Below are 17,064 nucleotides of genomic sequence, written 5' to 3'. Positions count from 1 at the left end.
TCTCAGGACTTGAACTGATTATTGGAAATGAGTGCCTGGGGTTGATCAGCACCATGGCCCAAGAAAGAGGATTAAACAACATTGACTTTCAAGATTAAGGAGATAGTAGATTTATTTCTTGCTGATTATTTTTCCGGACTGTTCTGCCTCCAGTTTTTTGTTTTTGCCAGCTCTTTTTCCTTTTCTTCCTTATATTCTGAATAGACAGACTTAGAGATCCCAGTACAGAGTTCTAGCCAACCCCAGTATGTGAATTTATCTAGATGAGACTAAATAATAAACACATATAACATACACGCATGCACACACACATACAACACACACCACACACGTACCTGTATCGATAAAAATCTTCATCAGTGAAAATTGTTGACTTGATGGGTTGTTTACTCTGAGCTGTTTCATTCTACCCGGTTTTGCTAGAAAGATCAGAAAATACTGACGAGATCATTCTCTCACCCAGTTTTTCCAAGGCCAAAATCATTTGCAACAGCTCCAAATATATATCTTATATTGTTCTCCGCTTTTGCTCACAGCTTCCCCAGTTGGAGAGCTCAGTTCTTGCTTAAGTATGGAATGCTGTGCTACCTAGAGGTTATGATGATGCATTAAAACCCCTGGGCCCAACCTTTATTTTGTAAATAAAGTTTTATTGAAACACAGCGATGCTGTTCAGTCACATACTGTCTATGGCTGCCTTCATGCTACTCTGGCAGAATCGAATAGTCATGAACAACTGCATGGCCCACAAGGCCTAAAACATTGACTTTCTGGCTCGACAGAAAACTCTTAAAGACCCTGCATTAGAGAATCCAAGAAGTTTTGGGTTTGGTTTTTTTTTTTGGCCGTGCCATGCAGCTTGTGGTCTGTTAGTTCCCCAGTGAGGGATCGGACCCGGGTCCACAACAGTGAAAGCTCATATCCTAACCACTGGACTGCTAGGGAATTCCCAAGAAGTTTTAAAATCAGGACTCAGTTGGCAAAACTGCTTTGAGTTTCATACTGGAATACCGTGTGTTTTTTGCCTTTTTCAGTGGATGAGTGGGCCTTTAACTAGGAAAGGCAATATAATGGGACTTAAAGGGATAAACTCCAGAGTCAGATTGCCTGAGTTTAAATCTCAGCTGTGTGACCATGAGCAGGTTGTTTTCCCTTGTGTGCCTTACTTCCTCATCTATAAAATGGAGCTGATAGTAGCACTATGTCCCGGGATTTTTGTGAGGATAAAAGATCATCGACTCTGGCTCTTAGGGCCAGATGTGACACTGCTGCGGTATTATCATCTTTATTTTTCTGTGTATATAATCTCTTGCTTTCCCCTTTGGACATATGAGATTTAGAAATTGTGGTGGTGCCCCTACTTTTGGGCTGACTGAACTCTTTGAACAGAATCCTTTATATTCCTTGTTGCCCTGTTTGGTTTTCCTTTTGTCTGAAGTGACTAGCAAACTGGTTATTTCCCACCATCTGTGACCTGCAGTTAGATTTGCTTTATAGTTCAAGCGATAAGAGTAGCTGTCCAAGATTTGGTGTCAAGGCTCTGTGTGGGGCAGAGTTTTGAGGGATGATTTTACTCACTTAAGCCAAATATGAGAAACAGGGGCATTTTAAGATTGTCCTACAACAGTACAAGTATCTATTTGTATATCCTAATCAGCTGTCCCAGGGGAGTGTTGTCCTAAGGTAGGGCTAAAAATATATTGGAATCAGCACACCCCGTAAAGAGTTCCCTTCAGTGTTCGTGTGTCACTTTGGAGAGTTTTCCTCCTTAGTATTCTGCCGATTTCCGTCCTCTTTAAGAATATGTGGACACTTGATTCGGCTTTACTTAACAAGACAGGGCTATGATGGTGGTCAGTACATCCATGTTTATAGATTATACGCTGCAAGTTATCTCTGCACATTTTCTGCTTGACCGCTGCTTTTGGTCTTTTCAGGGTTTGACAGATTGAGAAACAAATCTTCTAGCAGAAGCTCAAAAGAGACATTTAGAAGACCCTGCCCAAGCTCTTAGCATTGTCAAGGAGAGCTTGTCAAACAGGCAGGTCCAACATGACAGGTCCCAGTAGGGCCCGGAGAATGAGGCTGAGAATCTCGCAGGCTTGCCATGCTGCTTCCAATGACAGCATTTTGGATTTAATGCATATTTAGCGGGCAAAATAATGCACCGTGAAAATGTACAAGTGCGCATTTGCCCGAGAGACTAGAGAGACTGAGAAAAGGAGTGTGAAGAACATAATGGATGTTTAAGAAGCGTCTATGAAGGGAGAGGAAAACTCAAAGGAGAACATCAGTGCCAAAGCATAACTTGCAATTTGGGACCTTGTCGTACTTGAACTCGACTGTTGAACTTGCAGAGTGTTGAGTGGCAGCCAGGTTCACTGGACTTGAGAGCTGCTCAGATGTGACTGACTCCCACGCATGAGCCAGCTGGGAGGTTGTGAGTCATTCCTTTATTGCCCGGAGTCTCAGTTTCCTAATCTATGGAAATGGGCATGTTACACACCTCGAGGGATTATTGTGAGGATTGAGTGCAGGCATGTTTATGAAGGTATCTGGTACATTAACCTGGTGCATAGTAGGAGCTCAAGAAATAGTCACTTTCCCTTCCCTTCCTGGCGAATTCTTACAGTGAGAGCTGACATTTGCATGAGTTCCTGTGTCTGATGATTTGTATTTGGCTCGTAAAGCCATCATCTATATCATACCAATGGTTTAGCCCAGAGTTAATTTTTCCCCAGTGTGTCCATTTCATTCTTTTGCTCCCCATCTCTCCAAAAGTGCATGAGAAACATGACCCAGTGAGAAGCAACTGCTTCTCAGTGGGGCACAAAGGCCAAAGGGTGAGAGCTGTGCACTGGGTCACCAGTGGGCTGGGGCTCCTTGGGGAGGACCCATTTGGCACCCATCACAAAGAGGAAGCGAATGCTCTCACCGGCGTGGGTGGGTCCCAGAGGTTAGCAGGTCAGGGAGCAAAAACTCCAGATATTGTCTGGAAGTGTCTTTCGAGCCTTTGGGTCTAGAGAACTGTGCTTTTCTGGGTAAAGTTGAATGACCTGGGCGTGTCAGAGCTGTCCTTTGCTGTGGCAGCTGAAGTCATAGTCATTGCTGGATAGTGCATGGTGGGCCACTAAGTAGGGCTTGACTCTTTGGACCTCAGTGTCACTGGCACAGTGAGGGAGTTGGATAGATAAATATTTAAGCCCTTTTAACTTCTCCAGGAAAAGATCACTGGAAGAAAATGTCCCTGGCAGCTGTGTTTGAGGATGTCGATTGGGATAGAAGAGAACCAGGATACATGGAGACTGGGGTTGGACTGGGCAGAGGTGCTGGGGAATTGGCTGTTTGGCTGTGTTCCTCAGGATTGGCAGTCGAGAATCCATTTGTAAACTGACGCGAGAAAGATGGCAGGGTAGAATCGAAACCGAAACATGCCTCCCCCTTGTATGGCCTGTGGCGCTGTGGCACTGAGGATGGACCTGGGTGTTTTTAGACAGACCTCAGCTCAGCCCCTCTAACCCTTACTCACCTAGTAATCTTGGTCCAGTATGCTTTACTGCTTATTTACTTGCCCCATCCAAAAACGGAGTTGACAATACCTACTCCGTGGGGTTACTTTCAGTGGTTTAAGTAAAAGAAGCAGTTTCCTCCAGCATCTAGTGTAATACTAGTCAAAGTTGTCCCTCAAAACACAGGTGCTAATGCTGTTGCTGTTGGGATCAACATCAGACTTGAGTATTGTGCCATAAACACGGAAAAAGCCTGGCTGGAATTCTATATGAAGATGCTAATCAGATGCTTTGTAAAGAACCCATTCTCCCTTTTGGGGGGTGATTTTTCCACTTTGTTTCTTTCTCTCTGTTCCATTGCCTTCAGAACACCTGTCTCCCCTGGCTGGGTTTAGAGCTCTAGCCAGCCTGCCCCTGGTGCTCAAGGGGCCCAGTGGGGACAGAGCCACGTCCTTTTACAGACAGTTCCCCAGCCCCAAGATCCAAGCCCATTTTTCATTCAGATTCAATTTCTCATCCTATTCCTTTTGTACCCCACTGAGGACAGGGCGAGAAGCATGAGTGACAACTGTATTAAAGAGACATTTGCAACACACATCGAGGGGCATCTCCTGGTAGGGAGGCTGATTAGACCCTGGCACTAGTCTTGCAAGAAATCTCTCTTTCTGGAATTGTTTGAAGATTGATTCTTCCTTATCTCCCCCATCAATAGTGTGCATGTTGGTGGCAGGGCGGGGGTCTGATTTTCATGCTGGGATTTAATAAAATGTGTACCTTCTTCTCTTTACATGAGGGATAGTGTAATATTTTGATGGGGCCTGCCCTTGCAAAATCTCTCTTTAAAATCACGAACTGAATTAAAAATATTGTTTCACTGAACTGTGCTGTAATGCTAACTTGGCAAGAAGAAGCCTAAAACCTAGGGATTGTGACTGATGTTCATCACATGCGTTATAAATCTATCAAACTGGTTTGCCAGTTTCTTTTTCTCCTTTCTTTAATTTATTTTAATTTATTTATTTTTAACACCTTTATTGGAGTATAATTGCTTTACAGTGGTGTGTTAGTTTCTGCTGTATAACAAAGTGAGTCAGCTATACATATACATATATCCCCATAGCTCCTCCCTCTTGCGTCTCCCTCCCACCCCCCCATCCCACCCCTCTAGGCGGTCTCAAAGCACCGAGCTGATCTCCCTGTGCTATGCGGCTGCTTCCCACTAGCTATCTATTTTACATTTGGTAGTGTATATATGTCCATGCCACTCTCTCACTTCGTCCCAGTTTACCCTTCCCCCTCCCCGTGTCCTCCAGTCCATTCTCTGTCTGCGTCTTTATTCCTGTCCTGCCCCTAGGTTCTTCAGAACCTTTTTTTTTTTTTTTTGATTCCATATATATGTGTTAGCATTTCTCTTTCTGACTTACTTCACTCTGTATGACAGACTCTAGGTCCATCAACCTCACTACAGATAACTCAATTTCATTTCTTATTATGGCTGAGTAATATTCTTACTTAAGAATCTGTAGTCCACAGAATATAATTCCTACCAGTGTTAACGAGCAATCCAATAAAATCAAATGTTAACCGTTATATACTGTTTAGGGAAAATTCATCTTTATTAAAACCTTACCTCCAGAGGGAATATTGCTGTGAACACATTTTGCACCTTCTTAGGTTTTTTGGGGGTTTGTAATGAGCAAGTCTGCTTTGGGCCAGTGTGTGTCCACGTCCCCAGGTTCATCACAATGGGATTTTAAGTGGCCACATTAACCTTTGAAAAATAGAGGAAGCCATGGAAGAATCAGCAAAGAAAACCTGTGCCGTAGCAACTGCTGTTAGCAAAATCAAATCTCCTGCTGATAAATTATGGAAGAATTTTTGGAGGTTTTGGTTGTAGAATGAAAAAGATTTCTCTGACTTCTTTAGTTCTCTCTTGATAGAACTTTTTTTTTGTTTTTCTTTTTTTTTTTTTTTTTTTTGGTTGTTCTTTGAAACTCATTCTTACCTTTGCTGGGAGGATCATTTAACACGTTTCCCTCTGTCCTTCCCCTCCACTCCCTACCTCAAGGTGGTGCGTATGAAGTCAAACAGCATCGATTCTTCCGTTCCTTAGACTGGAACAGTTTGCTGAGACAGAAGGCAGAATTCATTCCCCAACTGGAATCCGAAGATGACACAAGTTATTTTGATAGTACGTGCGTTATCTGACATAAAACATGATTTGGCCTTTGTAGAAAATCAGCTCTACTTTTGCTAGTACCTTCCAGTCTTGAATGCATGGGTTCTGAAACATAATGCTGCTTTGATATAAAGACTCATAATTAAAAAAAAAAAAAAAAAAAGACTCATAATTAAAATAGCTAAATTAAAAGCTGAAAATCTGAATAATTGGAACTGTTTCCAAACATTTCCCTGCAGCGCGGTCAGAGAAGTACCATCATATGGAGACTGAAGAAGAAGATGACACAAATGACGAAGACTTTTCTGTGGAAATAAGGCAGTTTTCCTCATGTTCACATAGGTTTTCTAAAGTAAGTAAAATATGGCATAAACATAGGTCTCTGGGAGAATCTCCTACTGGTCAGATAGTTGCTGCCTTAAACAGCTGCACAGAATTGTAAAAACCCCATGCAGTGTTTTGGGGCTTGAGATTTTTTTCGGGGGGTGGGTAATGACCCCACCATCTTGATAATCCAGAGTCCCTACCGCCCTGCTGGGGTATATTTCTCTGTTTCATGATCCAAAGATTAGTATCTTTTTTCTTTGAGGCAGAGACTTGCGTTCATAGTCATTATCGGAGTACCTGATACCATTTACATGCTGTGGTCTAGCTCAGTGCTGCCGGGCCTTGGAGGCATCCTCCCATTTCTTTCATCTTATAGTGAAGAACCGTTGAGCTCATTGTATGCAGAGCCCTCTTCTAGTGTCCCATGGAATACAACACAAAGGAGAAAGCTTGGTCCTTGACATAAGCCCAGACACTTGGGGACAGTTGATTGTGGAATGAGAAAGTCTCTTAACCGATGATAGAAAGTGTAAGTTATTATATTAAAGGGGCAGCAGAAAGCCAAGCTAGAATTTTGGAAATGATAGAAGATAAAATCCACATTGGAGAAAGATGCTTTTTCACTGGTAGTGGTAAGATTTAAAAGACAAACAAAACGAAGACACACCTGATAGTCCTGAGATGTGGGGGGCAGGGCCCTAGGAAGATAGAAATGAACCTAGAGGGCATCCTGCCTTCCTTTTGCTATTTTCAGTAGCGATGTATTTTCTGTTGCCATGGCATCTTGCATGATTATTGTGTAGCTTTTCTATAGCACTGAGTGATTTTAAAGTGTTCCGTATCTTTTTCTGAGTGACTGCCCAGGGTGCATCTGCGAATTGGCCGGCACTGCCCTCCCCATTTATAGGAAGGACATGGGGAGGTAGGGATTTCCCTGGAGGGAAGGTGCAGGTCTGGCCCAGAGCCGGGACAGAAGCTTTGATAACACAGAGTGTGGGGTTTCCCAGTACTTGTTCTCTGGCCCATCAAAGCCAGCTCCTAAACTGTTCCCTGCCCACGGTCTCCTGTTCTTTAGCCACCTTCCTCCAAATCTCAGGAGATTATAGGAGGTCTAAGGTCCATTCCCATGAGAGCAACAAGTGACTGGGTTGGGCAGTAGTGAGCGCTTCCTGGGCTGGGCTCTCAGCTCCCTATTTTAGCTTCCATCTTCCCTGTGGTACAGCAGAGATCTCAGTTTGCCTAAGCTATGATCCCCTTCAGAAATCCTGGTACCAACATATGAAGCTGCCTGTCTGTATGTGAGATTTATAAGCCAAACAAGTAAGTACCTCTGACTCCTAACGCACTGCATCTCCCCCCAACATGTTTTGAAACAGGTCATTTATTCTTCTCTTCGCCCTCGATTCCAATTCATTTTTCTCCCTCTCGCCCCTGACTGGGGGCCATTCAATCTTTTTCTCTGTGATTTTCTTTTTCTGATTGACTTCACGGTTAAAACGTAATCTAACATGTGCATCGATCCCGGGCCTAGAAACCGCAATGCATCTATGGATTTTATTTGCAGATACAAAGTCCATAGTGAGAGACGGTGAGAGGGTGATGAATTCATAGCTCCCCACTCCAAAAGGAAAAAAATTGTACATTGACTGCTCACCTCAGGACTCAAGTAAACAGCATTGGAAAGTGCCTTTTGAATACTCAGTCCCAGTTCAAACTTCAGTCATAGTCTCAGGTTGTTCTGCCAGGATTTGTTTGTTTTTTTTTTTATTCTGACAATCCCTTTCAAGAAGGTATTAATAAGCACTGACTATTTGCCTTGCAGGTTTTCAACAGTATAGATCGAGGTACTCAGAATCCAGGAGAAGAAAAGGAAGACCCTGGGGACAAAACCAAAAACACAGCTTTGCCGTCCACGGAAACATTAAGCTGGAGTTCAGAGTATTCTGAAATGTATGTGAAATTCTTTCTTTGATTTAATTTAATTTTATTTTTTTAGCATCTTTATTGTATGTGAAAGTCTTGTTAACAAGTATCACGGGCAGCAGCTACTAGGACAGTGGCTCTTAAACGTGAGTGTGCATCCGAATCTTCTGGAGGGGCCTGTACAAGCAGATTGCTGACCCAGGAGATCTGGGATAGGGGCTGAGAATGTGCATTTCTACCACGTTCCCTGGGATGCTGATTCTGTTGGTCTGGGCACCACACTGTAAGAATCACTGCCCTCGACATGTCTTGGTTAGGCTACCTCAGTTCCATTTTTACCTGGTTTCTTCCAAAATTCACCTTGAACACAGTTTCATAGCATGTATAGACGCATGACTTTGTTTTTGTTTTTAATGAAGGCAACAGTTATCCACATCCAACTCTTCGGATACTGAAAGCAACAGACATAAAGTCGGTTCTGGCCTGCTTCCCAAACTGGCTATTTCAGCAGAGGCAGAACAAGACGAGGCTGCCCCCCACCCCAGAGAGCTGCCTGAGCAGCGGGAAAAGCCAGCCCCGCCCCCTGAAGAGAGTGCTCGGGAGGAGCCCGAGGTCAGCACTCCGGCCAGCACCATCAGCAGCTCCACCTTGTCAGGTAAGGCCCTGGGCGCGGCCCTGCCGTCCCGGCATCACCCACCACATTGAGAAGTGACTGCTGGTGCTCGGAGTCCCAGGCCTGGCCCAGCCAGGCAGCGATGATGGGCATTTTGTGCCAATGGCCCCACTCCTTGAGCTTGGGCGATGGGCTCCTCAGAACTGAGATCAGATGTCTCAGACCCCTCCTTAGTGCATGGCTGTACAGCACGTCCTTCTTGCTTCACCTGGAGCCTTCACATCCTCTGCTGGGTTTCAGTGGCGTCCTTGGATGGCTGTCAGAACACAGTAAGGGGGCATGTTCTCTGTCGTGGGTACAAAGGCGTGCCTTGTGAAGTTGCATCTAACTCAAAGTTACAAGTAAGCGACCCTATTAAACAGTCAAATGGTCAAACTTACCCTCAACAGTGTCGTACATCACCACCCATAAGGTACCGTGTAAGCCAGTTTTCCTTCTGCTGTTGAGACGGGTGGTTGTTTCTTTGGAGGAGTTGGCTTTTGTCATGGGACCACTTATACCCGATAACCAAGCAGTCTGCACGTGAGACCCTCAGTGCAGCAAGATGCTTATTCTGTTTGCATAGCTGGCTAGAAACAGAGGCTGATGAGAATCTCAGGGACGTATAAAAAAAGAAGACAAGCAAGAAATTAGGTGGGCAAACATCTTGTATCTATGATGGTTAAAAAAAAAAAATACCTCATACCTCGATCTATACTTTTGAAGTGTTTTACTTCAAAAGTAACTTGGATATAAAGTTTCTTTGAGGGAAAAAAAAAAAAAAGATGCTTATTCTGTGAGGTTCACGGATGGAGCGGGGAGAGGGGAGTCAGGAATACTGACACAGTTCAAATCGGTGTCTCGTGCGCCTATGAAAGAACTCCACTGCACACAAGCTGCCTTCCCAGCCTCTGGATAACTGACGCAAATAACCCTAAGACATCTTCGGGTGTGTGAGACAGAGTGGGGCTTGGGCCTTTCCTATAGGGGGCACTTCATGGTGTCACTTTTATGTGAAGTAAACCTTCCTGACACCAGGAGCAGTATCTCCACAGGTTTTTAAAATGCTTACTGTATCATGGTTACTTGGGGCCTTTAATCACGGAGGTGTCCTCATGAGATGATCGGCCTTGTGCCTCCCTCAGAGCAAGTCCTTGAAGTGCATTTCAAATATTATTCGGTGTATAAAAATTGTATGCACAGCATGTCCTTCTACAGAGCAATGTGTATTTATGCTTAAAAAATAAAAACATGGATATGGATTAAGGTTGCTATGATAAATGTTTTCATTAAGCCATATCCAGTATGCTATATTGATAACCATGAGTGATTCCAAGAATTTTCATGAACATTTTTTTAACTTACTGAATATTCGTGGTGTCATGTTTTCATCTTGTTTTGAATCATTTCAAAATTACCAGTTTTACAGGCTGGGTTTATTTCCGCCTCACTAAAAAGTCTGGTCCTGTGTAGCTTCCCATGAGCTTACAGTTGATCATGGGGAAGAAGGCTATTGGGTTTTTTCCTTCTCTCTCTTCACCTCAGTTCTGTTTCCATGTAGGAAAGTTCCACTAGTCCTAAATCAGAGAGCCAAGAGAACAGCAGGGAAGAAGTAGTGTAGAAACAAGCTAGTGGTCTAAGATGGCTGACCATTTTTAGTTCATCTTGGTAATCAGATCAAATGTAGATATGTCAAGTGTTTTATATTTCTGGTTACTAAGTTCTCATCTGTTTCTTAGTTATTATTTACTCTGAATAGAGTTACCTCTACTTCACATTTGTTCTTAATATGATGAATTGTTTATGATCTCTTGGTCTCTTCTGCCTACTCACTATCAGAAAGGTAGGAGGTAAAGGGAGGGGAATGGTGTCTAAGCGTTTGATTGATTACTTTCACAATGAAAAGAACAATCTGTCTATATCCTGCTATGCATTATGATTAATAGATTCAAACCACCTTTCTCTCTGTCTCCCCCATACACACACTAAAACTAATCAAAGACCTTGGGGGCCGTACAGAATAGAGAGATGAGCTGATTTGCTCACAGCCAAGGGTAATTAGGGAATCTGAAAACCGTGACTGTGGTAAAATTAAATTTGTTGATTTTTATATTGCTCCACCATCAAAAAGAAAGAATCCTTGACATTTACAGAACATTAAGGTGACATTATCTACCACTGGCAGAAAAGAAACACACGTTTATATACAGTGCTGTGAGATGAGATGGCGGGATGAAATGGCGGAGGCAAGAGGGAGGGATGATAAAAGAGAACATTGAATATTCACACTCTGGCATTTAGGGAAGTTCAGCTTTATACCTGTCTCTCTTTTCATGACTACAATGTATTTGAATCAGTGAAAAGTAAGTCTTGAAGTTTTAGGTGTAGTGCTTGAATGCGTCCAACAAATTATTCATTGTGAAGAGATTCAGCTTCTCAGTTTATGCTTGTCCGTGATCCTATCCAAGCCAAATTAGAAAGGAGAAGGGAGTGTGTAACTTACCCCAAAGTAAACTAAACGTTTTTTGAGATAAGATTTTTTTGATGTGTGAAGCAGTTTTTGTCAAGTCCCTCAGCAGTTGATTTCTTCATTTAGAGTGAATAGAATAGATATGCTGTTATGTGGGACTGAATTTGGCATATAGACGTAGAAAGGTTGTTGATATTTGCCTTAAGATCGTCTTCCTTAGTAGGTCAGATGGGTGTCACGTGGAAGTTTATGAATCTTACCCTGTACCTACAGCACAGCAGGTGGCCGCGAGCTGTGCTGTGCCCAAGCCCACTGTCCCAAGTCCAAGCCTTCCCTTAGCTTGGACCCCACCTGTGGGTCTGTGCCACCTCTGTGAACTAGGACCAAACCTGCCGTGCAATCGAATGATGTGTATATGGCACTGTAACAGAAATGTTAGTTAAGTCTGATTAAGCCTCTTCTCTAGGCAAAGAATGTCGTGGTCAGCACTCTAAAATGTGCTGGTTGGCCTTTCCAAGGATCATTTATAACGGTATTAAATTCTCTGTGTGGATTGTATATCTTAATGTGGTGATAGTGTTGATGATTTTTAAAGCACAGGGGCCTTATAATATAGCATTTAGAAGGAAAAAGAAGATAAGCATTGTTTTTTTCTGGACAAAGATGTATTATCAGTGATTAAAAAAAGAAAGAAAAAAAAAAACCCAGAAAACTGATAGCCTGTGAAAGAAAGAATAGGAGAAACCAAAAGGGATGGTCACTTGGCTTTTTTCAACATGTCACTTCTGACAAGAGTAAAGAACTTTCTTTACTCTGGGCGTGTGCAGTTACCAGACTGGTATCAGTGATTTTCCATTTCTGCCTCCTTCTACGTGGTTACATGTTCTCTTATGTTCCTCTGCCGAGGGAAGTCCTAATTTTTTAACTTTAAAAAAAAAAAAAACTCTCCAGTGTATACTGAGGATTAATAAAATTAAAAATAAAGAAGGTGTGATGGCTGGCTTAGAGGGGGACAAATCTTTCACTTCCGGTAACTTCAGGGCAGATCAGCATTTGGCACTGTCTAGTCTAAAGGCAAGAAGATGTAGGGAACCATTGGGTACCATGGTGAAGCATACCCTTTGTCTTGTCCTGTGAAATTTACAAGGAGCTCAGAGTGAAAGCAGGTGTGGGAAGTCAAAGGCGACACTTTAGGCACTTTTCCATAAGTTACAAACCTGAGCCTAAGTGTGAGGTGTGGCCTAGAAAGATGGCAGGAGGTGACAATGGGTATAAATGTCCACGAAGTGACTAAATGATATCCACATAGCAAAAAACCAATATTAACAGCACTGCTGCTGCTGATCATTGTGTCATAGGATGATCATACCATACGGTGGGCGTTGTGCGGTTCATGAGCTGATGTTTGGTTCATGGCCTTTCGTGGTGGGGTCGGGGGGAAGAGTTGTCTCTACTAGGGTTGTAAAAGACAGATTCCAAAAAGTAATCTCCTAGTTAAATGGAGTCAATTGAGAGTTAGTGGACTTGTGTACAAGTAGAACGAAATCTGAACGGAAACCTCTTTCATTCTTCCTCCTCCGCGCCACTTTTCTCAAACCGGTCACGTGATTTTCATGTTTGCCTGACACCACATGGACTCATGAACCACATGGGCGTCTGTTTCCCAGCGTTTGTCCTTCCTTCTCTCTCTCTCTCTCTCTCTCTCCCCGCCTCTCCCCACCTCTCCTATCCCAGATTTTCCTGAACATGTTTATCCCTTCTTCTTTGTACAGTTGGCAGTTTTTCAGAGCACTTGGATCAGATAAATGGACGAAGCGAGTGTGTGGACAGTACAGATAATTCCTCAAAGCCCTCCAGTGAACCCACTTCTCACGTGGCTCGGCAGCGTTTAGAAAGCACAGAGAAAAAGAAAATCTCGGGGAAAGTCACAAAGTCCCTTTCTGCCAGTGCTCTGTCCCTCATGATCCCGGGAGGTAGAGAGACATCTACTTGCATGACATTGTGTGATTTGTGCATGTTCACCCCCCGCCCCCAGTTTGCAATGCTGATTGACATACAAGATGGCTTGAAACAGTAGTGGGTGCTGTCCTGGCGCAGCCCTCCAGAGTGTCTCCCTGCAAGACCTCCAGAGCTCCCAGGGGCATATGTGGTTTACTCCTTCTCGCTTCTTTCTGCAGCAGGAGATGAGGCAGGCTCTCTTCCCAGGAAGGCTTATTTCTTTTATTTGTTTTCTTTCCTTTTCTCCCACGCCCCCCAAGTTAAGTGATAAATTTCCCTCTTCTGAATAATTTTTCTTCCCTAGACTATGCATCATTTGTATCCTTTATGGAGCTGTTAACAGCATCTGTGTTGGAAAGCTAAGTATAGTTTTTCTCATCTAATTAACGAGGAAATCGACACAGAGAACATAAGTTTTTCATTTCTGGGGATGCAGAGTCACAGACAGCACTGAAATTACAAGGTTTACCAGCCCTGTCTGTTGGGTTATGCTTCCTCCTACTGGTATTATTTTCTACCCTATATTAAAAAACTGGGCTTAATTAATGGTTTTGTTCAGTTGCAGTATGTTTCCACAACCTAGTTTTGCCTCTGCTAATCACAAAGTCTACAGTAATTCCACTGGCTGAGATGAAAATATATACCCTGGTGGTTACGATTTATCACTCAAATGACAGTAAGAGAGTGGAAGTGGCAGTCGAATTATATCGCAGATGGCTTGCAGTTGGAAGAATACAGACCATGTATAAAAGGGATTGTTTACATTGTTGAAATTTCAAATTCCTGCAGAAAGAAATTGGGTAAAAACAAAAGCTCCCTGGGGGGTAATGCTCACTGTAGCATATTCTCATTTCTGGGAAATGTCTGTGTAGCACCGTAAAACAAACACCTGTCTCCCTAGTTTGAGTGACTATTCATAACCAGAAGGCAATGGCCCCAGTGCAGCTGCAGTCAGGAAGGTAAGTGGGATGTGGTCCAGTCCACTTTGAGAGCTGATGAGAAAGCCCACATCTTGGTGAATGTAGGTCAGTTCTTCAATCAGAGGAGATAAGGTAAAATGTACTGAGGTAAAGGGTCGGGGGCCTGGCTCTTTTAGCAGTTTGGATCTGTGTATCCACTCTGTCTTCTTCCTGCCTTTGCATGTGTTGACGTTCCCTGCCCACCGGTGTGCATCTGTTCACCTGGCCTTTGGATGAGACAGAGGTAGCCAGGAAAAAAGGGTCAGGATGCCGCATGAAGTCAGAAAGTGAAGGAGCTTGGATAGTGATACATTTAGCTAATTGTTTTCCTTTGGACAGACATAAGCATTAGAGCAAAAGTTAGTCGGGATACTTTCAGTTTGCTGTGGCCACGATGTTACTCACCGAACCCCAGGAGGCTTCAGGTGCGCTGGCCCTTTGTAGCCTGGCCCTGACTGAGCTCACATTTAAGCCTCAGCATCTTTTTGTAGGTTATTCTTTTTCACACACACACACACACACACACACGCACACACGCACACACATGCACACGCAATCTCACATGACCAGTTAGGATCTGTTTAGATTCACATAGATGAAACAGTGATAAGAGCTATAAGTTAAAAGTGTGTTTGTTCATAAAACAAGGAAAACAGAATAGTATTGGTGTTGAAGAATATGAAGTGAGTTTTTCTTAAAATTTGTCTATCCACCTGCATTATCCTCTCAGAAACCTTGCTAGAATTACAGGTAATATATGAAGAGAATCAGTTCTAATCATAGTAATAAGGAATGATTCTTTTATAGAGAAGTTAACATTACAATGTTTTCTTGATCAAAATTATTTAATCAGTACTAGTTCAGTAATATTATGAAAAAGCAGAGGTAAATTGATGAATTGCTTTCCAGGCCAGGTTTTTTCAAAAAGAACCATGTTAAAGTTATTTAGGGCAAGATTTGGAGCCTGAGTATCTTTTACTACAGTCCATACAGCCTTCCCTGTGTGAGGCTATACCTGAAATTTATGCACCTATGATTTGTTTATTTACTTATTTATTTATTTATTTGGGGGGCTGCATTGGGTCTTCGCTGCTGCATGCGAGCTTTCTCTAGTTGCAGCGAGCAGGGGCTACTCTTAATTGTGGTGCATGGGCTTCTCATTGCGGTGGCTTTTCTCGTTGCAGAGCACGGGCTTCTAGGCGTGTGGGCTTCAGTAGTTGCAGCATGCGGGCTCAGTAGTTGTGGCACACGGGCTTAGTTGCTCCGCGGCATGTGGGATCTTCCCGAACTAGGGATCAAACCCTTGTCCCCTGCATTGGCAGGCGGATTCTTAACCATTGCCCCACCAGGGAAGTTCCTGTTTCTTTAATTAAAAGAAAGTGCATTAAAAGATCACAGTCCGATAGCAGTGAAGTTTCGCGTGTTTTTTAATTTGTGTAGAGAACTAAGAAGTTGTAACTTCAGAATGTGAGTTTAAAAGTTAGTTTAAAAAGAGCCATTTCTGAGATTTCTTTGACAGGCTTCTGTCAAGTTACCAGTTACCATGCTAGTTACCAGTATAAATATTTTTATATTATTTCTTCTTTATTAGAAAGGAATGGATTTGTATTGTGACTGTCCTCCCAATCCCAGCAGGGCTACCTAGTGAGGGCTACCTGAGAGCAGTTTGTGGGACCAGGATGAGCTGTGATGACTGGCTTCTCTGTTGCAGATATGTTTGCTGTTTCTCCACTGGGAAGTCCAATGTCTCCCCATTCTCTGTCCTCGGACCCTTCTTCTTCAAGGGATTCCTCTCCCAGCCGAGATTCCTCAGGAGCTTCGGCCAGTCCGTACCAGCCCGTTGTGATCCACAGTTCAGGGAAGAACTATGGTTTCACCATCCGAGCCATCCGGGTGTATGTGGGAGACAGCGACATTTACACAGTGCATCATATCGTTTGGGTAAGAACGACAGTCTCTCTTTCTGGCTAGTTTTTGTTCCCAGCCAAACTGGAGAATAAATATGTCAGCTGAGGCATAGTTAACAGTAAATGATTTTTCTCTTAAGCTGGCATTTGGGACCTGTTTCATACTCCTGCCCTTTATCTATGTGGTAGGATTGAATTTGGCAATAGTTAATTCTTTCTCATAATTCTGTTAGTCTTCATATCTGATTAACCACTCTGCATACCAAGCTGGTAGAAACAGTCAAAGATAGTCCTGTTTTTATCCTTCTTTCATTCTTCTTTTCTTAGATTTTTTTTCCCTAGCCTTCCTTTTTTTTTTTTTTAAGTACGTTCTCAGATCACCTGAAATTGTTTAAGGAGCTATAGAAATTACCCTATTTTAGGATGATGACAGAAAAAGAATAGCAAACCTTGTCTTACTGGTTTCCTCTTAGGAGCTCAGGATCGTTTGCTGATTAACTCAGAACACTGAGCCACAAGAAACAGTAGGTGTCAGGGTTGTCATTTGTTTGCTTATTAATATATATACTCTCCTCTTGGACTTTAGAATGTAGAAGAAGGAAGTCCAGCTTGCCAGGCAGGACTGAAGGCTGGGGATCTGATCACACACGTCAATGGAGAACCAGTGCATGGACTCGTCCACACAGAAGTTATAGAGCTCCTGCTAAAGGTACTATCTTTTTGATGTCATGGCCATCCAGATGAAGGAGGTAGCCAGAAAGAACTAGTACCAAGAGTTCTTTGCTCAGGGTCTAGAGTTCTTCTATATGGCACATCCATACACACTCAGTCTCGTTGCTGAGAGAATATTCGGTAGTCTGTTTAATGTAAAGGCAAAAATAACATGAATTTTTTGGTTTTATATCATGAAATGCACGTTCGTATATCTGCACAGTCACTTCCTAATTTAATTTTGCTTCTTATCCTAAATTACAAATAGAGTTCTCTTTGTTTATGTACCGCACATAGTAAAATCTGTTTGGAAATCGTTCATCCTAAAGGCGATTTTCTTCAATAAATTTTATTCCATATAGCAGAAGACAAGGTAGTATTAAACTGTGAGGTCAGATCTGAAGGTTGAGTCTGAGAGTTGGGTTTCCT

At 42.9% G+C, this 17,064-nt stretch overlaps 1 protein-coding gene across 1 annotated transcript in view; it reads left to right on the top strand.

Moving 5' to 3' along the window:
• MAST4 (microtubule associated serine/threonine kinase family member 4) overlaps window positions 1–17,064 on the top strand; it is a 572,191-nt gene that overhangs the window by 539,562 nt on the left and 15,565 nt on the right. The window contains 7 exon segments of the mRNA XM_032627144.1: window positions 5,578–5,700; window positions 5,928–6,040; window positions 7,838–7,965; window positions 8,358–8,593; window positions 12,833–13,033; window positions 15,729–15,958; window positions 16,511–16,633. Coding sequence (XP_032483035.1) covers window positions 5,578–5,700; window positions 5,928–6,040; window positions 7,838–7,965; window positions 8,358–8,593; window positions 12,833–13,033; window positions 15,729–15,958; window positions 16,511–16,633 — 1,154 coding nt within the window.

Source organism: Phocoena sinus, chromosome 3 (assembly GCF_008692025.1).
Source record: "Phocoena sinus isolate mPhoSin1 chromosome 3, mPhoSin1.pri, whole genome shotgun sequence".
NCBI classification, from domain to species: Eukaryota; Metazoa; Chordata; class Mammalia; order Artiodactyla; family Phocoenidae; genus Phocoena; species Phocoena sinus.
Note: the sequence above shows the minus strand (reverse complement) of the source record. Positions and strands in the feature narration are given on the sequence as shown.